This window comes from Dreissena polymorpha, chromosome 2 (genome assembly GCF_020536995.1).
Source record: "Dreissena polymorpha isolate Duluth1 chromosome 2, UMN_Dpol_1.0, whole genome shotgun sequence".
NCBI classification, from domain to species: domain Eukaryota; kingdom Metazoa; phylum Mollusca; class Bivalvia; order Myida; family Dreissenidae; genus Dreissena; species Dreissena polymorpha.
Window position 1 is genome coordinate 55,765,680 of NC_068356.1, and position 23,675 is coordinate 55,789,354.

General features: G+C 36.0%; 3 protein-coding genes across 14 annotated transcripts in view; 1 reads left to right on the forward strand and 2 right to left on the reverse strand.

Moving 5' to 3' along the window:
• Window positions 1–23,675, forward strand: part of LOC127867104 (dihydrofolate reductase-like) — a 632,040-nt gene that overhangs the window by 298,617 nt on the left and 309,748 nt on the right. The window lies entirely within an intron of this gene.
• The window catches only part of LOC127867113 (uncharacterized), a 707,753-nt gene that overhangs the window by 204,924 nt on the left and 479,154 nt on the right, over window positions 1–23,675 (reverse strand). For 4 of the 9 annotated variants that reach the window (XM_052408141.1, XM_052408142.1, XM_052408148.1 and 1 more), the window contains exon 3: window positions 3,466–3,573. In XM_052408141.1, the coding sequence (XP_052264101.1) occupies window positions 3,481–3,573 (93 nt within the window). In that variant the 3' untranslated portion in view covers window positions 3,466–3,480. Of the gene's footprint in view, window positions 1–3,249; window positions 3,574–4,053; window positions 4,155–5,127; window positions 5,207–23,675 lie in introns of those variants that run through there. The other 5 variants (XM_052408150.1, XM_052408139.1, XM_052408145.1 and 2 more) reach the window with 4 other exon arrangements.
• The window catches only part of LOC127867094 (uncharacterized), a 514,868-nt gene continuing 500,867 nt past the window's right edge, over window positions 9,675–23,675 (reverse strand). The window contains exon 5 of the transcript XR_008043262.1: window positions 9,675–10,429. The gene's annotated coding sequence lies outside the window, so the exon portion shown is untranslated. The remainder of the gene's footprint in view (window positions 10,430–23,675) is intronic.

The window sequence follows — 23,675 nt, forward strand, 5'->3', positions numbered from 1 at the left end:
AAGTCAATTTGCAATTATAAAGTTGAGCTGCTCTTTAAGAAAAGGGGGTTTAATACATGTGCATAAAGTGTCGTCCCAGATTAGCCTGTGCAGTTCGCACAGGCTAATCAGGGACAACACTTTCCGCTTTTATGATATTTTTCCTTTCAAGAAAGTCTCTTCTTAGCGAACATCTAGTTTAGAGAGAAAACGTTGTTCCTGAACAATATACGCACCTGCATTAAATTTCCTTTTCACAGAGCATGGTCCAATTTTAAAATATCCCTTGTCTTTGATTTCAGGTTTACCCATTTAAATACCCGCTTAATCTAGTACGTACATATCCTTATGTATCTGTTAGAATACTATAAGCTAGAGGGCATACAAAGCATGAAACGGAAAGCAATTCTATCTCCCTGGAAAATGGCGAGATTACTTTCAATCTTTACTTTACAGTAATGATCAGATTCCAATTCATAATACCCGATTTGATAACAGTGACGATTATGATGTTAATAGCCCTTTTAATAGACCAATTAGAGATGAAGAAATAAGGATCAGTATATCTAAGCTGAAAACTGGTAAATCACACGGTAAAGATGGGATTGGAGCGGAATTTTATAAAAACACACAACATATTATAATTCCGATCTTGAATAGTCTTTTTAATCAAATTTTAGATACAGGTATATTTCCGGAATCGTGGTGCGAAAGTATTATAGTCCCAATATTTAAATCGGGCAGAAAGGAAGAACCGGCTAATTACAGAGGAATTTCACTGATTAATGTCATGTATAAAATTTTCTCAAGTATAATTACTGACCGCATAAATGAGTGGGCAGAGAAAAACACCATCATAGAAGAGTCACAATCCGGGTTTAGATCTGGGTACTCGGTTGTAGATTACCTTTTTTGTCTCCAGAGCATGATTAAAAAAATTACGTCTAAACCTGGTGGTCGTTTCTACGTACTATATGTGGACTTCAAAAAGGCATTTGATTCATTGGTTCATTTCAAACTGTTTACCAGTTTATATGCCAAAGGTATGAACGGCAAGATCATAATTGTCTTGCAATCGATGTACGCAAATTTACGCGCACATGTAAAAGTATCCGGAAGTATCATTACGCAACAGTTCCGCTGTAACATCGGTACCAGGCAGGGTGATTTAAGCTCACCGATAATATTTTCAATATATATAAATAATTTAGTAAGCTATCTAAGGGAACATTGTAGTCATGGAATATTTATAACCAATGACATACCAGATATTTATTGTTTGATGTACGCTGATGACGTAGCTAATTGCGCGGACACAGCATATAACCTTCAGTTACATTTAAACGCTGTTGCAAAATTTTGCGAAGATACTGTTATGCAGATTAACATGAATAAAACCGAAATTATAGACTTCCGCAATGGTGGTCCTTTACGCAATTATGAAATGTGGTTTCTAAATGGTCAAAAGGTTAAAGTCGTTTCAGTTTATAAATATATGGGTCTGTTATGTACTCCAAAGCTATCGTGGACAGCTGCTAAATCCAAGTTGGTGGCACAAGCACGCAATGCATTCTTCTATATCAAACAGTTTCAAGTTCCATTTGGTTATTTTACCCATAGTGACATTTTTAAACTTCATGACACTATGGTTGTACCCATACTCACATTCGGGGCTGAAATATGGGGTTATGAATACTGTGATAATATTGAAAGATCACAAATAGAATTTTGAAAATATTTCTTAAGCGTCGGTTCGACGGTTAATAACAGCATGGTCTTAGGGGAGTGTGGTAGATTACCACTTTGTTGTGTGTATTATCTAAAATGCATAAAATACTGGTGTCATTTACTTCATATGCCTAATCATAGATATCCAGTTAATAGTTACAAAATGCTGAAGTCATTAGACGATATTGGAAGGAAAAATTGGGCAACATATGTGAAGGAACTCTTATTTAAATATGGTTTTGGTTTTGTTTGGGTTGCCTAGGACGTAGGCGATATGACTATATTTTTACAATATTTTAAACAGCGTTTACAAGACTGTAAAACCCAAGACTGGCACAATGAGATAAATGCATCTCCGCGCTGCGACACTTACAAACTTTTTAAATCACTTTTAATTCCGGAGAAATATTTAACTATCGATGTACCCTTTAAGTCACGTCGCGCATATGCTCGTTTTAGGTGTTCCAATCATAAATTGAACATTGAGCTTGGGAGGCATTTTAACGTACAGCGCGAAAACCGAACATGCTTATTTTGTTTAACAAGATTTGACGTACATGTATTGGAGATCGAATTCCATGCGTTCTTTGAGTGCCCCCAGTACACAGATATAAGAACAAGTTATTTGTATAATTGGTATAACGGCAAAAGAAACGAAACGTCATTTAATATTCTAATGAGCAGCACTGATATCACTGTTATAAAACAATTAACTTTCTATGTTACAAAATTAATGAATGTCATTGGGAATATAAATTTACCTTGATTACAAACTTTTTGTTTTTGTTATATTTTGTGTTGTATAATATTGTGTATATTGTTGAAACACAGGTGTAAAATCACAATGTATACAAGGTGGCATTTATCATTGTATAATGTTATTGTAAATGAATGCTGTATTTTGGGCCGGAGGCCTTTATTTACATGTTATCTAATAAATCTTGAAATCACAAATAAATAAGCCTTGGTTTTATGACAAACCCATGATCCACATATTTAAAATAAGTATTATCAAAACACTGTGTAATTTTCTTTCTGCTATTATATGCGAATGTAGACCCCAGTACATTGTATACAAAGTATAAAAAGCCTTTTTATCAAAGGTGAGTGTATTTTGCAACACTTTCCACGGACAGAGTATGTTCATTTAACAAATACAAAAAGTTCGAGACGATAATATTTATTAGCAGAAGCGGCATTAAATACATAAAACACAGTTTAGGAATTTACAGATATTTACGGCAAATAAAAATATACAGCTCCTGGTCTCAGTCTGAAACCAATCGATTCGTTTTGTTTAAATTAACAGAGTTCTTGAAAAACTGGGCTTAACGCATGTGCGTCAAGCGTCGTAATAAATAATCTGAGCAATCGAAACAGGCTAATCAGGGACACCACTTTGCGCCATTATTGGACTTTTGTTTATAAAATACTTCTTGAACACGAACAATTCCCTAAATGCGGAAAGAGTCGTCCATGATTAGCCAGTAATTACACACACAGAACAAGGGTGACACTTTCACAACATGCATTAAGACCAGATTGTTTGTTAAAATAGTTTGTCTTTAGAACACATTAAAGTATTGTATCGTATTTGATAAACAATTGTACGAATGTAATAATTTATACCACAGAAATACAGTTCTTAATAAAAAGCTGATCGAAGAGTATAACTACGAAGAAACATGAAAAGCCATGGTTGATGTTAACATAGCGTTAGTAGTCGAAGTAATCCGTATTGCATCTCTCATTGAGATCTCGAACGATCTTCTCTCACGTGCCGAAATCTCGCAAGTCATCTGGTATCACTATGACGACGTTGTTGATGTCATTGCTCTTTGGATCCCTCAGGATGTAGTGGTTCCCCTAATTGTACAAATAAACATAATTGCAGTGCTTTGTAAAAAAAGGGTTTAATGCATGTGCAAAAAGTGTCATCCCAGATTAGCCTGTGCAGTCCACACAGGCTAATCAGGGACGACACTTTCCGCCGAAAGTGAATTTTCTCTAAGAAGAGTCTTTCTTTATAATAAAAATATCATAAAAGCGGAAAGTATCGTCACTGATAAGCCTCTGGGACTGCACAAGCTAATCTGGGAAGAAACTTTACGCACATGCATTAAACCCCCTTTTTACAGAGCACAACCCATATGTAATATTTAATATTGCTCATTTGTCTATATTTTAAGCGTATACTCAACCAAACCGTAAAGCGTTTAATATCTATACTTCAGATTTCCTACTTGCCCGTACAAATCGATAAGCAACAATAATAAAAAAAGTTGTTAAATCGGTCGTTCAACAACAACAAAACAAATGTGTCCATCGTAGATATAAACTGCGTACCATGGAGTGCTCCGAGAGCCCGCAGTTGGTCGCAAAGGTCCGCAAGGCTTCGCTGTTACAGTCGTTTGGAAACCGAAGAGGTGAGTCCGTCGACCACCAGGCTAAAAATACATCAACAACGCCGGGTTTTAGCCAGTATTTAAAATGCCGGGGTGGGGGAGGGGGATTGCTGGTGATGATGAAAAGAGGCAGTGTGACCTTATAGATGAACATTTGTCGATTTTAAACTGTTAACATTGTAATTATTTCATAGAGTTGTTTACACTTATGTACACGAGCTTAAATTACCTGCATGAACATTTTGTTGTATTGATACTCGTTTAATTTCTTGCAAGCGTAGAACTATTACCATATGACTCGCGTATGACATATGCCGCAAGCGTAGCTCCTGACAATACGAATCGTGTTCTGAGAAAACTGGGCATAATGCATGTGCGTAAAGTGTCGTGCCAGATAAGCCTGTGCAATCCGCACCGGCTAATCAGGGACGACAGTTTCCGCTTTTATGACAAGTTTTCTTTAAATGAAGTCACTTCTTAGCATAATTCCAATTTAGGCGGAAAGTGTCGTCCCTTATTAGCCTGAGCGGACTACACATAGCCTGTGCGGACTGCACAGGATAATCTGGGACGACACTTTACGCACATGCATTATGCCCAGTTTTCTCAGAACGCGACTCATAGTGTGCGAATAGACAGGCTGGCCAGGAGCTACGCTTGGCGCGGTCCGTTCATGAGACCACGGAGCCTTGCTCGTAATACCGGACATGTTGGCTCCTAACCAAACAACGCACACTGGTCATATATGACATAAACCCCATTTTCGCATGACGTTGCTTAAATGATGCCAAGCTGTTGTCAAAGTGGATTTTAACAAATGTCGCCCCCACAATCGTTCTATCAATATTCGACTTATATAAACTTATATAACAAAAAAAGAAAATTGAGTCTTAAAAGTAGCACTAATAGAAGCAAGAGGATAATCAGTAACAGCAGTAGTAGCAACAAAAGCAGTAGAAGAAGCAGTAGCGGTTTTAGCACTAATAAAGTAAATGAATTGCAACACAAGTCTTACCTGTCACTACGGAGGTCATAAGACCTATGACGAAGAGGAAAACCACAGCCTTGCTCATCTTTGTTGACTATCAGGCACGGACAGACAAGCAGTGGTTTAACTGAACATCAGTGTGATCAATGTATAAATCATTTCCTACATTTACAGCCAGTAACGGACATTCGCACTTAGGCTATTACAGGAGTATGCATGTTTTGCCTTGTCAAGTCCCACTATTTCTATTGACGCTAGAACGTGTCCTCGATTGTGTATGATCAAAACCTACCTGCATTTATGTGTTCCCCAAAATGTACAGTTTTGTGTGAAGCATTCATATCAAAATTATACTATTTTTTAATATTCATCCAAAGTTTGAAATGTTCCATTTGGTCATTTTGTTATTTGAAAAATCAACATTTTATTGCTGTTAATGAAAACCGAATTAAAACAACGTAGGCCTTAAAATAGTTAACAAACGTTAGTGCTGTACGGCCTCATGTCTTTCGCAGGCGGCTAGATTTTTATTGAACAAGGATATAGGACTTGCCCGGTTTGTCTTGATATACAAGTTCGGTGGTCTACACCGACACAGCACTCGAAGTATCTAGTAGACAAGGGTCGGCGGATGTGTTTACTTCCTTTGCAAAACTAGAAATTAAATGTGCATTTGCAATACCAAGAAAAGTATTATTGTTCTATACTCTATAAAAATGTAATAGTTTTAAACATTATAAATAAATTGAAAAATAGTAGGAACTATTCAATATTTACATAATTATATTATCAAGAAGTATATGATATTTTAGATGTGTTGAATTGTTTTGCAAAAGCACAGAGACGTGATAGCAGATTGGTTAATGTTTGGTCCCCATATTCAAACTATCTTCATATAAGTTGCGAGCAGAAATTTCAAATTGATTTTAAATTGTATGCATCGTTACGTTTAGATGGTTAACTGTCACAGTGGACAACGCTAAATGAAAACTGTTTACATGGTAACGTTCTATTATATCAGAGAGCTCTTGATGCCAATAGAACACTCAATGGGATAGACGTCGAAGCAGGATGCGATCGTATGGGTTAAAATTGTATTGGACATGGGTAACACTATTTGAATGCCATATGTTCATTATTTAATTTAAATCTCGATAAATATCACATACATGTTTTTTCTTTTTATAACTTTATAATAGAAATTATACAAAAGGAGGAATCATTTTTTGAATCCAGAAACTCTATCAGGAGATAGTTGTCTTGATTTTGTGAGTCGCGTTGTTAGAAAACTGGGCTTAATGCATGTGCGTTAAGTGTCGTCCTAGATTAGCATGTGCAGTTCGCACAGGCTAACAAGGGACGACACTTTCCGATTAAACTTGATTTTTGGCAAGGAGGGACTTCCTTGAAACTAAAAATACCATAAAAGCGGAAAGAAGATCTCCTAAAGGCTACCTAGCTCACAAGGGATACTATGGAAAAGACGTTGCAAAACAAACATGCATAACATTCAGCAGACAATTATGTGACCGCGTCGCTTAAACATAGGTTTATTGAATCTTCATATCTTAAAAACGCAGACAATAAATATTTATTGATGTATCCGTATTATCTAAGATGTGCGTCTTGACCTAAGAGGTTTCTTTTCCCCGCGCATATCTGCCATGTAATGTAAAAATTTAAAATCACGTTTGTTTGAGAACATAAAAAGGCACTCCATTTAATGTCTTTACAAGCCATTATAAACCATACGGACGAAATACAAAAAGAGATAAATCTATCTGGATATCAATCTGAATCCTTTTGCAATCGAATGCTTGTGGAAAAGCATTCTTCTTTTTTTAATTGCTTGTATGATATTTTGTGTCGTGTTGTCAGTTATCTTCATAAAAAACATAGAACATTTCAAACTGTTCAATCTGTTCACGTAAACAATGCTTCATGGTTGTTTAATAAAAATCAACTGATAAATATATAACAGTATTTTGACGACAGCATTTTCAAGTATCATCCGCAATATAAATACTTGTTGTTGTTTTTAGGAATTCGCAACTAAAATTCGATTTTGTTTTCGATGCGTCAATCTTTGAACATGTCCCTTTAAGAAGTCGTTTGCACTAGGAAATATGTGGATGAGTAGTGATATTCGATATGTCTTGAAGGAACTATTTTTCTTAGTCTGCAGGCTACAGATCAATAACTCGGTATATCAAATGACCCGCAAGCGGAAAACCGATGTGCTGTTTCCTGATAATGCAACCCCCGCTAACGGGTCATAATATAATTCTTTACGTGATCAATATCATTAGAGATGTTAGCCGATTCGGGTTTAGCATTTTTGACGCTGTATTCTATGAAAATGAAAAGTAACACAAAAAGGTCCACCAAAAATACAATCAAACAATTACAACAATCCATCTATTCAACATTGTACTCATTGATCGTGGTCAATATTTCATGTGGTTGTATTCTTGCGCGTTTTTGCATTCGTGTAGTGAGACCGTTACAGTGAACTCACTCAGGTACTCTTCAACAGATTAAACTCACTTCAATATCGGTACCTAAATAGTGTCAAAACATAAAGGTCAGTGCCACGTTAATATTGGCGAACTATACTTTATCATACATATTCACATAGTCACAGATGGTGTTAATAGTCATAATGCGGAATGACTTGTATTTGCATTTGTTTGCATGAAACACACGTAAAATAAAGCAGTCACGGTATGTATGTCAGTGCATCTTACACGATGACTGCTAAACGTAATACAATTCGTTAAACAAACGTATGATATTACACTCGGGGTAGGTGGTCCAGTGCAAAATACGTAGTGACCGCTAACTGCATTATGATACTATACACAACGCAAAATATAATCGTCTTTATGTACGGGGGCTATGAGGTTTATCTTTGGAGCGGGATAACGAATGTAGGCGCGGTTTGAAACTGGCGGCTACCTTCCAAAACAGCTAGATATATATCGAGACGCGTTCTGGGAAAACGGGGATTAATGTATGTGTGTGAGGCGTCCTTCAATATTATCATGTGCAGTCCGCACACATGCTAATCAGATACGATACATATCGCGTTAATGGTATTTTTCGCTGTAAAAAAGTATCTTCATATTAAGAATCCAGTTTAGGCGGAAAGTGGCTGATAAGCCTGTGTGGTTTGCAAACTCTAAGCTGGAACGACGCTTTCAACACATGAATTATGCCCAGTTTTCGCAGAGCGCAGCTCACATCATTACCGCTCTGATATGCGCCCAATTTTAAGAATACCAATAAGGATTAAATATGTGCATCAGAAAACGTTTCTCATGCACTTGATTAACCTTTATCGCGAATATTAACATCAAATAATCAAGCGCTGTACTTAAATGAGTCGCATTATGAGAAAACTGGGCATAATGCTTGTGCTTAAAGTGTAGTCCCGTATTAGCCTGTGCAGTCGACACAGGCTAATCAGGGACTACACTTTCCGCTTGTATCACATTTTTCGTTAAAATGAAGTCTCTTCTTAGCAAAAAATCCAATGTAGGCGGAAAGTGTCGTCCCTGATTAGCCTGTGACGGCACTTTACGCACATGCATTATGACCAGTTTTATCAAATTAATAAACAATAATTTGCATTTTTTTGAAATAGTACAAAACAATGAATTCAACATCTAGTTCAACAGCGTAGATAACGTATTTCCATTTCCGCAAGATTGTAACCAGAAAAGGGATCTTAAAAAATGTAACTCTGTTACATTAACCAAGAACAAAACAGATTTGTCTACCTTGAATTGCACACAGTTTCTTCAGCTTATTGCTAAGCTCTTTTATTAGTCGAGAAGCTTAGCCCTTTGCATGCTGGGAAATTTGTCGTCTGCTAAAATGTTGTCTGCTAAATTTCTAAAATGAGCATTTTCTTCTATTTTTTCAAAGAATACTATCAGAATAGCAAACAGTTTGGATCCTGATAAGCCGCCACGTTTTGTGGCGTCTCATCTGGATCCAAACTGTTTGCACAGGCCTTTAAAATTCGGTTCCCGAACTGAAAGAGTTAGTAAACTTGTTCTGGCCATGAAAAGTGCGTGTATTGATTTTACCATTGTACAGTGTCGATGACCCGAAATCACGACTTTCTATTTGCACCCAAGCGCCACATATTACATATTTGGAAAACACTTTTTATTTACATTCTAACATTTGAGATGAAATTGGCAACTCTGATTATCCGATTCGTAGAAATTGTTAAATATGACGTATTTATATTCTTAAACTTTCATGTTTTATCAATAGGTATATAATATTTAGTAAAGAAAAGTTGCTCAAATGATAATACTTATCTCGTGACAGATGTAATATTTACTATGTAATAAAGCGACTTAAAGGCTTTACGTTTATAAGAAACACTGTAGTAGTATAGATATTCAATAAGGCATCCGAAAAGCGAAATGGCGCCTACATTCTTACAGGAAGCATACAAAAACAAGAATATATCGTGGTTTTGCAACTGAATTTAATTGTATTGCTAATAAACATACAAAGTTACACCCTCGGAATGTAATCAGGCATCATGCATTTTTACATGATATGTCCTCCATCGCTCATACATTCAATGCAGAAAATTCCATTCCATTCATATGATTACAACACAAAATGTGTATTTAGTATAAATTCAACATTTTAATGGCCATAACATACGTGTAGCCAATGGCGTAAGAGTGATGTTAACTGGATACCTCTAATGAACTGTAATTCAAAAATGTGTTTATGCTTAACAATCATATAAGTGTGACCAGAACATATCAGTGTTTATGAAATGCCATTTCAAATACCATGGTAGAACATGTCTTTTTTCTCCCACAGTGCCCCTAACGATCCAACCGATACTGAACAATACAAAAACTACTAACATCTACGCCCGTGGACCTATAACCAAGCCAAGGACAGTGTACTTCAGCACCGTGGAGCTGTTGATGGATGGTCCACGGCCGTTCAAAAACTCAAAAGTTTACATTCACTTGTCCAGTAAAAAAACACGAGCAATTATACATTCGCATGAGAAGTAGTTTAATCAATTCGCATAAAACAACTGCACTTCATTTCTTATTTGTGAATGCAACAATAGCGTTATTGAAGAAATTTAAAAAAAATTGAATGAACACAGATATCATATGCACCATTTTTATCGATAAGTGCAACAATGTGTTCAATACTTTTTGATCAATATTACAAATCACAACAATTTTTCAAGTCAACAAGGAAAACAAGAATAGTATCGATACATTTACAGCAATTACAACAATACCAGTGGACTTTCAGTAACTGTCAGTAACACCTATATGCATTCAGTGCAAATGCGTTAACAATACCAACCATAAACCAAGTGAACATTTAGATAAGAAGATGAGATACAAATGACACAAACACACTTTATTTCCTAGCGTGCATACGCCAATTAACACAAGTCACGTTTGTTCTAAAAAGAAATATATGCATAACTTGAAATTATACCGCTGGTTTCCAAGCGCGATACATACATATGTTATTAAGATATATACAATATAGTAAAATTACTTTACATAACTTTATTTTGCAAACTACTGTCATCTATGCGATTGACATTTTTTAATTAATTGTATCGACATTTATTGTTTCGGTAAATTTTACAGCCTACTGTAAACACATCTTTTGTAAAATTGTGCACATTTTTAGAAAGTGAAACGAACGTCTGCAAGTCAAACATCAATTACTGAACAAATCACTATAACGATAAGTTGTATAAATTTCACGTTCTTGGCAACAATGATCGGTGATTCGTTAAAGATAATATGTACTCAAAAGTTATAATTACGTGTTGTCCGCGCCTTGTTAGTGATCTATTGATCATCGTTAACGTTTTACATCAGAATTCTATCAAAAATAGCCTGTGTGTTGATAACTCGACTCCCTTCCATTATCATCCTGTCGCAAACATCCATTATAACCTCGTGTATTAGTCTATTTAATGCCTGCACAATCGCATCGGTATCGTCAACCTCCCCGTTCTCATCCGTACAGATTTCATTTCTGTTCTGTCCCATGAGCGTTAGCATTTCCACCTCAATTCTCCTCCCGTTGTACCATCGGAATGGTTCAGGGTGAGCTACGATGCATTGTCGTATCTTTGGAAGTCTGAGTATCACCCTAGGACCTTCATTGAGCATATCTGTAATCGTTGATATCCATGTGCGTTGCTGTTCCTCATCCAGTCCAGAGGTTGCCATCAAATTCCTTTCTGGAATCATATAGTATGGTAGCTCTAAGGTGATCAATGCAACTCTAAGCGCATCCAATGCTTCATGCAACCACTGCAAAATACTTTTTTTATGAAACGAGGCTTGAGGATTATTTTCCGCCATCCATAAAACGATGTTTTTCAATGTGTACGAAGAAACTTCTTTCTTACGTGGATGTAATACATCGTTCTTTATCATTTTCAATAAAACATACAATTTAGTTTGAGTGTCATTAAGATTGCTAATTAGTTCGATCTCACCGGCGTTAAAACACACTCTCCATTCAACATGTTGATATTCACTTCCTTTTAATCCAACAGGCGTAAGAAATGCTCCAAGTGATACGACGTACTTAACGACTTCCGTTGGCGGCCAGTGGCGAGGTCTTGCGGCCCATGTTGACAGAATGTTGGGGCAGTAGTAATGTAATGCATGTACTTTGTCACGGTGCAAGTTTCCCAGCTCTGTAGTAGGAATTGACGGTCCCGCACGCTCATGCTGCACGATGCCCTCCCAATTTTTTACTTTCGACCAGTTATTAACAAACAAGTCACTGCTCAAAAGTTCGCGACCATATCCGTCATCACAAAACGCATCATCTACTTGCCTGATAATTGTTGTACCGCGTCTCTCCAGTAGCAATCTACAGTGACCATGGTAACTCCTGCGGCTGAGTGATCTCAACACGGTTATCTCCCCAGGAAATGCACTTGACTTTACATCATCTTCTAAACAGAAAACTCTATTATTTACATACATTATATCCACATCACTTTCCAAGAAGTTGCTCAGCCCCTCACCTTTGCTACCCGTAATAATATACATTGCAAATCCACATTTCCGTGCAGTTAACAGCTTGCCATACTCCCGATATGCGTCTCTCCGAGCCTTTATGATCTCCTGTCCGTAACCGAGCCAGCTCAGTATAGTGCATGTCTCAACGGAGGCATTTTCCCACTGAATCTAAAAAAACGTTTCAATTAGAAACACGCCACATGTCATAAATAACGTGTTATCGTTAGTAGTCAAATAAATCAGCAATACTAAAATTATGCGCGGAGCTTAATGTTTCGAAAATAGTTCCGAATAAATAAAGAAAATATTGCAGTAAAATGCACGTGCTAAAACCCGCTCTGAAAGAAATGTAATAAATGTAGCATGTATAAATGTAATGAAATAACAAATTGTATATTTGGTGATAAGTGGCATAACCACACCTACAAAGAATGTTATTGGTTAGGAAGCGTAATTCAGAAAACATTTATAGCATGTCAGCTTTTCAGTAGCATCAATAAACGTGCCGTCATTAAGTTTCTACGATTGTTGTTTTCAATGTAAGTGACGTCATTTGCAAAATATTTATGAATGAAAACGACGTCATATGTTTGTACACATCAATGACGTCACTAAATAGTGAACTTTGTACTAAGAAAGGCGGAGTATTGAAAAATATAGTTCACGTCCTAAAGCTTGAACCAAATCAATCAGAATCGTGTTAGAATCGAAATAATATTTTTCTATAATGGTTTGTTGTCGAATAACCCACAGTAAGTTGTATAGATGCGTGTTATCAAATCACTCGTGCTTCGCACTCGTGATTTAATTCCTACACATCAAGACTCCTTACTGTGGGTTATTCGACAACAAACCATGATAGAAAAATATTATTTCTTAAGTATTATCTTGTGAAAATATATTACAATTTCGTGTGTATGTTCTCAGTGAATAATCCAATAGTCGGTACAAGTATTGCCAACCATGAATTAATTAATAAATTGAATTAAGTGGATTGAAATAAAGACACTGAAAATATAGACAGTAATCAACGGCGAGTTCATATATATTTATGACATCCATTCATAAACATACTAAACATATAATGTTTAAATCTCTATTATCTGAAATTGCAAATGCGGAACGAATAATGTTATAACTATTGATAATAAACTAAATTGCTATGGTTAAAGCTGCATAATTTAACGAAATTATATAAACTTTAATTGTTATGTCTGTAAATACAATATCTTGATGTTTAAATAGTTTTTTTAATAATTTGAAAGAAAACTGTGAAAAACGTTTGCCAAAAAGTAGTGTCGTACTTTGGCACGTGCAGGCACTGAAAAGTGGTTATAAGAAGATTCATAAGAACGGATGTATTAATTTTCAATGTTTCACATTTTGTACAGAAGTAAAGTATTTAATTTGGGACCAATTATTGATATACAGTATAAATTTACCGTTGTTCTTTTTTCTAAAGATGTTAACGTATATCTGCCTTTAGTTATGCAAACATTAAACATCTACATTGAAATGTCATTAAGAAATATAATAGGGGTAAGGGAAACGCAGACATATAAACGGGAAAACTATGCGTTAATTGTCATTGTGTACTGGACACAAACTGCACTCGACTTATCATCTTACCAAGTCTTGTTTGCTGGACATATTGCCCTGTCTTGGGAATCTTTCCGGTTCATCAGGTCTTGTGCCACTTTCAGCCATCCATACAGTGCTGAAGTGAGATATTTGATAAATATAGGATCTTGCATGAGTGGTCGTTTTGTATTGAATTTATTAAACTCATCTTATAACATGACCTAGGCTCCAGGAGTGAAATTACGTAATGCTCAATTTTGTTTAATACATGGGTGTTATTACACTAGTTATATAAATGTGAAATGACGTCATTTTTGTGACGAAATGATGTCATTATTCCAGCAAATTTCTTTAGTTAAACTCTTTAACACTGTAATAAAAAGGTGAAAAGGGCATAAAATAAAGAGAAAATGTGTTGGTCATGTTATAAATAGAATTTTAGATTCGTGGTCATTTTGTATTGAATTTATTAAACTCGTCATCTATATAAAGATAAAAACTCGGCAAGCCTCGTTTTATCTTTATTTAGATGACTCGTTTAATAAATTCAATACAAAACGACCACTCATGCAAGATCCTATATATCTCAATAAAGATAAAAAACGAGCCTTGCCGAGTTTTTATCTTTATTTAGATGACGAGTTTAATAAATTCAATACAAAAATACCACAAATCTAAGATTCTATTTATAACATGACCAACAATTATTCTCTTGATTGTATACTATTTTCACCGTTTTTTCCCATTGTTAAAGAGTTTAACTGAAGAAATTCGCTGGAATAATTATGTCATTTCGTCACAAAAATGACGTCATTTTACAGTTATATAACTAGTGTAATAACACCCGTGTAATAAACAAAATTGAGCATTACGTTATTTCATTCCTGCAGCGTAGGCCTTGTTTTAAGCTGATATGGACAAGAATATGTGATATAGTTCGGGTAATTGTCATGAAATACAAATCAATATTTTTAACACGATCACGAATACGCGTGCATGTACATATAAACTGATCATAGCTGACACGTTGCAGTACATAAGTTTAAGTTATGTTATGTAACGTTAACAATACTGCTTTTCAATAAAATGCAAATAAGATGGCTTCTGCCCGTGTAAAAGACACGTCTTATATGAAACCTGCCTTACCTTATACATCACAATTGATTTATTAGCCAAGTCAGGTAATATGCCGGTTGAATGACTCAAGTTAAATAAAAAACATTACGTCTCTAATATACCTGGGCGAGCAAAATGAATAGTTATCCAAAAGAAAAATTCGTTCAACGGCCTCTTATATATCCCAATCTTTCAAATAAAAGGAAGTAAAATATAAGTAAATATAGAATTTTATTTTACTGATATTGTAACATACACTGCATGGTGTGTTCGATGCTACGAACTAAACTAGTAGTAAAATAAGACACTTGATGAAGTGGGAACATTTATTGCTACTTTTATGCGCTTACCTCATGCAATGGACCAACATATTACAGTAATTAATGGAGTTGTCGTTAATGTATTTTCCTCTTACTTATCTGCGTTAATGTATACAATAAAGTTTAAGTCATTATATATTGAACAAAAGTATTATTATGATTACGCAATACAATGGCAGATAATATAATACCGTGCCCTTGACCGATCAGTAAGGTTGTTCTTCGGCGCGGAATGTTTGAAAACTGCAGTAACGCACGCGACTTGTGTTGATATGGCATGTGGACCGCCACGTAGCTAGTTTAATCAAGAGTTTTTAGATGTCTTCCTGCAAAATAATAAGAATATTTTTTACGCAATAGAAAAAAAGAACATTTCGAAAGATCATCTGTAACACTTTATATGTTATACATTAAAGTATATATGTGCATGCTTCAATTTATAAAATAAGTTCAATACTTCATTTTGAAACAACAGGAGAAACTATATAACACTCTTTAATATTTGAGTTTGCTGAACGAAAAGGACGTTATCTGAACAATGACATGCGTGAATAAATATTATCAGTTTGCTATCGGTTAAATGCCGAATGAATTTAAGTAAACTTTTAACATGTACTGAGATCATAAAATCAAAACTTTATATAGTTTTGCTGCTTTTGAATTTATTTAAGAAGTTGTTTAATGATCTCATTATTTTCGCCGGTGCCATTTTATTTTATGTTGAACATTTACCGTCGACATTTATATGTTAATGTCGCAATAACCGTAACAGAAAGACACCTTTTTAAGGCTCAGTGTGGTTGAGCCTCAAGAGAAAGTTAAAACACGACACATGAAGACGCCTCACGAATACTTGGATTCAAACATTTAAACTGTTAACTTGAATAATTGCAAGCTAGTCCAGTAGTTAATTCAACGATATTACAAAGTATTCACGAACAAAACGCGATGCATTGACTTTTTATACTAACACGTTCATCTGCACCTGTTCGGGTTGAAATTTATATAATCACAATTCATATGCCTATAATCAATGTTCAACCGCATTTAAGAAATTAAAAAATGCCAACTTAATATTAGGCGATTACAATTGAAAGCATACATCTCCACAGTAAAAATATCGCCCGGAGATTTTCGATGCTCACGACACCTAATAAAAGCAAACAACACAAGTAGTTTTACTAATGATAACTTTAATTTCCAAGCAATATCGGCAGATTAAATTACACTAGCATAAATAACCGCGACCGCAAGCAGAGATGAGATAAAACGGTTGGTCACTTATTCCATATACAAAAATACGTGACATACACAATCAATGAACAATTAACATATATATCGACGTTACCAGTCTTTGGCCGATAAACTAACCACAGCGATCATAGATGATCAATGTGTGATACACCTTTTTCAATACTGTGTATACCAGAAGTCATATAACCGTGATTACACAATGTTATTTTATGTTACTACATCCGATTCAAACGTATCATCATTAACGGATTAGCCTGTCATGTGGTTCATAAGATAATTTTAAAAGACCCACATACATTATTAGTATATCTGGACAATGCCGCTTCATAAAGAAATTGATTAGATTATCATAACCGCAAATGTGGTTTATTACTTGTTCAAGTTTATGTTCAAATACCTATATGTACGACAATAATCCATATTAGCAGTTAATATATATATATATGTAAGTATCCATTTAATACATTTAGCTTGCATGAAGTCACACATAAACTTGACAAGCGAGACATGCGTTTTTTTTTCAGATTTATAATTGTTTGATTATATGTATTCCAAATTAATCGTGTACATGAACCAGTATGTCTGGAGGCACTTAACTTCTAATAGCGGTAGAGTTCGGCGTTGTTTCTGTACAGACACGGGACCTTCCATACGGGACCCGTGTTTATCATTAATTGGTTAAAATACCCTGTGGACTTGAAAGTGTAGAGTAAATCAACATTATAAATTATAAACTCGACCGAACTACGTAGAAAGACCATGCAGAGACTTTTCTACTTGAGGCAATTATATAAATTAGTTATATGATTGGAATTCAAAGCATAATAAAATCGGACATCGGAAATAAAGATTACTGAATTAATGCATTGTTTATAATAAATTTAATTAATCGAACATACCTTAAAATACGACCGAATTGTTCCATAATAATATATTATTTAAGCAGTGTCATTTATCTGGAAGTAATGAATTGTTTTATCTTGATTTTTTATTCTTCAATCTGTGAACTTCGCTACCAGGAATTTTCATTCAGCAACCCGTAAACTTGCCGATTTAATATGATATTTTATGTAATATATATTTAACTTGTTATTACACATTCGCCAACCGTTTTGCCGGAATTCATACCGAATTTGACAAGTACATTGGCTATTGATAAGTAAAATATGTAACTTCCATTGCAGGGCAAAACATTTAACATAGAACAGTGATTTTTTCCAATTTGCAAAGCTCTCACTTTTGAGTATAACTAATACCTTTAAGTATGTTAATATTAACTTAAATATGTCAATATCAATTTTGCATTTAGAAAGAAGATGAAGTTTTAACGTTATCATAAACGTACTAGATCAACATTTGAAATAAAGACGCGCAGACATGAACAATTTTGTTCGGAACGCATGCTAATAAAACAAACACATCTTCTTCACTCAGACTGCAATCCGCCATGCATTCTGAACGATGACATCAGTCATTTATACTACTCAAACAAATATGTCAAACCCGTGAAGGGAACCCCCTTGAAGTGAGAGACGGTTATTTTAAGAAATGCATATTCATGTCAGAAATTATAAATATGGGCTTCGTTTTATCTCACCATCGCATTAATTTATTACAGTTTACAAGGCTATTGCAATATTTATAAGCCGAGAACAAACACAATAAATATAGACTTTAATTACACCAAACATTTCTATTTTCCTTTTACAATTAAAGAAGTCACTTTCGATTTCAAACTATGAACAATTAGGTTAAAAGCGAAATACTTTTACTAATACATAACCTTCGCGTTTCACGTAGAATTCATACGCGTAATAAATTAATAATAAATCCTTACCATAAAGAACATACTTGGAGAACAATAGTTAATTATAATATTATATTTAGTTCGCTTAAACTATACACTTCGTCGAGATATAGAATACTTTTATTTCACACAAAAGAACAAGTAAAGAAAATTGAAATAGTCCAAAGAAGAGCTGTACGTATCACCACCAACCGTTACCGCAATACCAGCAGCGTTACCGATATGTTGAATCTACTTCAATGGGGGTCTCTTGAGGACAGAAGCACAAAACTCCAACTAGTGATTCTGTACAAGATAATTCATGACCTGGTCGACATACCAAGCGATGTCTATCTATCAGAAGCACCAGCGCGAACACGTCGGAACATGCATAGTTTGACCTACAACCACTACTCAACATCAGCAGATGTCTTTAAGTTCAGCTTCTTCCCCAGAACCATCCCAGTGTGGAACAGACTACCAGCTACAGTAGCTGAGGCCCCCTCTTTGGTATCCTTCAAGAGGGAGCTAGCGACGCTGCATTTATAACAAGGGGTTTCACTACCAGATGGTCGTATGACCAGCTGGAATTATCTCTCTTTATCCTTCCTTCTACTATGTATCTATCCTTATTATTCCTAATTTAAATATGTAGTATCGTGTACTTAATCTGTATTATCACTTCTAACCTTATATTCCCTGAATACATAATATTATGTTGTACTTAATTTGTATCACATCTTTTATTTTTATAACATCTATCTTTCTATCGATCACTTTACCCTTTTATTAAGCGCCACTATCCGTTGAGTAATTGTCATGTTTGACTGGTCAACGTACCGATGTAGATGTAGATGATGTAGATTCACCGGGATGATCACCGTCCCTAATGCGCATGTGCAAAAGCTCGAAACGCACTGAATTGTTGATGGCTACACCGAACTAAATTTGTATTAATATAATCTGAATTGCAAATACTGATTTAAACTAATTATTAATGCATCTCAACCTGCGTTATATTGTTTCTTGTATGGCATTTCAATATTACACACATGATAACATTAAACAACGATGTTTATTTTTAGTTAATTGTTTAAAGATACCTATATATATATATATATATATATATATATATATATATATATATATATATATATATATATATATAAACCATACTTTAATAGTTGTTTGCGACCGGTACTGCGTCCTTTTGACCTCTGTTACCATTGCATGCTTTGATTTCAAGTTACCTCACCTAAAACGCGAAATTAACACTAAATGAAATAAATCATGTTATTAAGTTCACAGCGTGTCAATCACATTTATTTTAACTTAAAAATATATTAGATCCAAATAATTTATACTCAAGCTGCGTGCCTTAAAAAGTTTATATTGTTATCACGGGGGTGTATAATCGATGCCCCGTGGTTTGTATTGTTATCACCGAGCCATATAATCGACGTCCCGTGGTTTGTATTGCTATCACCGGACCGTATAATCGATGCCCCGTGGTTTGTTTTGTTATCACCGGGCCGTATAATCGATGCCCCGTGGTTTGTATTGTTATCACCGGGCCGTATAATTGATGCCCCGTTTTTTTATTGTTATCACCGGGGTGTATAATCGATACACCGTGGTTTGTATTGTTATCACCGGGCCGTATAATCGATGCCCCGTTGTTTTTATTGTTATGACCGTGGTGTATAATCGATGCCCGGTGTTTTGTTTTGTTATCACCGGGTCGTATAATCGATGCCCCCTGTTTTTTATTTTTATCGACGGGGTGTATAATTGATACCCCGTGGTTTGTATTGTTATCACCGGGGTGTATAATCGATGCCCCGTGGTTTTTATTGTTATCACCGGGCCGTATAATCGACGCCCCGTTGTTTTTATTGTTATCACCGGGCCGTATAATCGATGCCCCGTGGTTTGTATTGTTATCACCGGGGTGTCTTATCGATGCCCGTAGTTTGGATTGTTAACAGCAGGGTTTATAATCGATACACCGTGGTTTGTATTGTTATCACAGGGCCGTATAATCGATATCCAGTTGTTTTTATTGTTATCACCGTGGTGTATAATCGATGCCCCGTGGTTTGTATTGTTATCACCGGGCCGTATAATCGATGCCCCGTGTTTTTAATTGTTATCACCTTGGTGTATAATTGATGCCCCGTGGTTTGTATTGTTATCACCGGGCCGTGTAATCGATGCCCCGTGGTTTTTATTGTTATCATCGGGGTGTATAATCAATGCCCCGTGGTTTGTAGTGTTATCACCGGGCCATATAATCGATTCCCCGTTATTTTTATTGTTATCACCGGGGTGTATAATCGATGCCCCGTGGTTTGTATTGTTATTACCGGGCCGTATAATCGATGCTCCGCGGTTTGTATTGTTATCAGCGGGCCTTATAATCGATGCCCCGTAGTTTGTATTGTTATCACCGGGCCATAAAATCCATGCCCTGTGGTTTGTATTATTTTCACCGGACCGTATAATCGATTCCCTGTGGTTTTTATTGTTATCACCGGGCCGTATAATCGATGCCCCGTGGTTTGTATTGCTATCACCGGGCCGTATAATCGATGCCCCGTGGTTTGTATTGTTTTCATCGGGATGTATAATCGATGCTCCGTGGTTTGTATTGTTATCACAGGGCAGTATACTCGATGCCCCGTGGTTTGTATTGTTATCACCGGGCCGTATAATCGATGCCCCGTGGTTTGTATTGTTATCACCGGGTTGTACAATTGATGCCCTGTAGTTTGTATTGTTATCACCGGGTTGTATTATCGATGCTCCGTGGTTTGTATTGTTATCATCGGGGTGTATAATCGATGCCCCGTGGTTTGTATTGTTATCACCGGGCCGTATACTCGATGCCCCGTGGTTTGTATCGTTATCACCGGGGTCTAAAATTGATGTTCCTTGGTGTGTAGTGATATCACCGGGGTGTAATATTGATGTACCGTGGCGTGTTATGTTATCACCGGTGTGTATAATTGATGCCCAATGACGTTAAGTGTTATAACAGGGGTGTATAATTGATTTCCCGTGATTCGTATTGTTATCACCTCGGTGTATAATCGATTTCTTATGGTGTGTATTTTTATCACCGACTGTATTAATGATGTCCCGTGGCGTGTAGTGTTATCACCAGGGTTTTAAATCGATGCCCCATGGTGTGCATTATTATCACTGGGTTTATAAATGATGACCGTGGTGTGAAGTGTTATCAACATGGTCTATATTTGATGTCTTGTTGTGTGTATTGTTATCACCGGGATGTATTACTGATATAGCGTGGCGTGTATTGTTATCACCGGAGTGTTTAATTGATGTTTCGTGGTCTGTTTTGTTATCACCGGGGTGTATAATGGTTGTCACATGGTTTGTTTTGTTATCACCGGAGTGTATAATTGATGTCCCGATGTGTGCAATGTTATCACCGGGGTGTATATTTGATGTTCCATTGTGTGTATTGTAATCACCGGGGTATGAATGATGTACCGTGGCGTGTGTTATTATCACAGATGTGTATATGATTGCCGTGGCGTGTAATGTTAACACCGGGGTGTATAATAGATGTCTCATAGTGCGTATTGTTATCACCAGAGTGTATAATTGATGTCGTAAGGTGTGTAGTGTTATCACCGTGGTGTATATTTGATGTCCCATTGTGTGTATTATTATCATCGTCGTGTATAATTGATATCCCGTGGCGTGTGTTGTTATCACTGGGGTGTATATTTGATTACCGTGGCGTGTAGTGTTTTCACGGGGGTGTAAAATCGATGTCCCATGGTTTGGATTGTTATCACCTGGGTATATAATTGTTGTCCCATGGTGTGTATTGTTATCACCGTGGTGTATAATTGATGTCTCGTGGTGTGTTTTGTTATCCCTGGCGTGAATAATTGATGTCCCGTTTCGTTAGTTGTTATCACAGGGGTGTATATTTGATGCCCCGTGGTGTGTTGTGTTATCACCGGGAAGTATAATCGATGTCCCATGATGTGTATTGTTAATGTGTATATTTGATATCACGTGGCGTGTATTGTTAAAAACGGGGTGTATAATCGATGTCCCGTGGTGTGTAATTTTATCACCTTGGTGTATAATTGATGGCGTGTATTGTGTATTGTTGTAAAATTATGTCCAGTGGCGTGTAAAGTTATCATGGGATTTTATAATTTATGTCCCGTTGTTTGTATTGTTATCACCGGGGTGTATATCTGATATCCAACGTGTTTATTGTTATCACCGGGTTGTATAATCGATGACCCATGGTTCGTATTGTTATCATCGGGGTGTGATAAGTGATGTCCCGTGGCGTGTGTTGTTACCACCAGGTTGTATACTCGATGTACCGTGGTGTGTATTGTTATCACCGGGGTGTATAATCGATGTACCGTGGTGTGTATTGTTATCACCGGGGTGTATAATCGATGTCCCGTGGTGTGTATTGTTATCACCGGGGTGTATTATCGATGTCCCGTGGTGTGTATTGGTACCACCAGGTTGTATAATCGAAGTACCGTGGTGTGTATTGTTATCACCGGGGTGTATAATCGATTTCCCGTGGTGTGTATTGTTATCACCAGGGTGTATAATCGATATCCCGTGGTGTGTATTGTTATCACCGTGGTGTATAATCGATGTCCCGTTGTGTGTATTGTTATCGCCGGGGTGTATAATCGATGCCCCGTGGTATGTAGTGTTATCACCGGTATTAATAACTATAAATACAAAATAATTAGACTTTTTAAATAATGTCCAAATTAAATAGCATGCACACATTCCTAAATATTCCACAACAAATCTTTATAATTAGTGTTCATGTTTTGTAGAGAACTGGACATGTCTTGCGACAAATCGTGGAAGATGATCGAAAGACGGGTATTGTTGTCTTAATTATTTAAAACACACACAAAATATAAATACATCTATACAAAGTAAGTGACGCTCATATATTATCTGAACTAGTGATGTAGGTGTATGTTTAAGTATATTTACCGTACCCGGTGTACTTGTAAGTATACATTAGAGTGCCCGGGGTAGTACACAAGCCGACAATGACCAATCGAGCGTAACTATATATTGCTTAGGAATTAAAGACATTACTTGAATGACAACTATTGCAGTGTAGAAATGGAATTAAATTAAATCAATGCATACAAACTAATAACATGTATTATTTATTACTGCTTTTCAGTTAAATAATATTTAAAGTCAACTGTTTTATTAGGTTTTGGGATGGATCCGTAAATACGACCCGAATGTCGTGCTGTTGTATCGACCCAAACCCACAAAGCGGGATGTGTATCCTCAAGTTAAGTACATCAGTAAGTCCATATGTTGATGTAACCGGGTTCATATTGTTGACATGGTCCCATGAGTTCGTGTAATTGTTGCATACATCTAATGAACAAGTTACTTTTGAATATA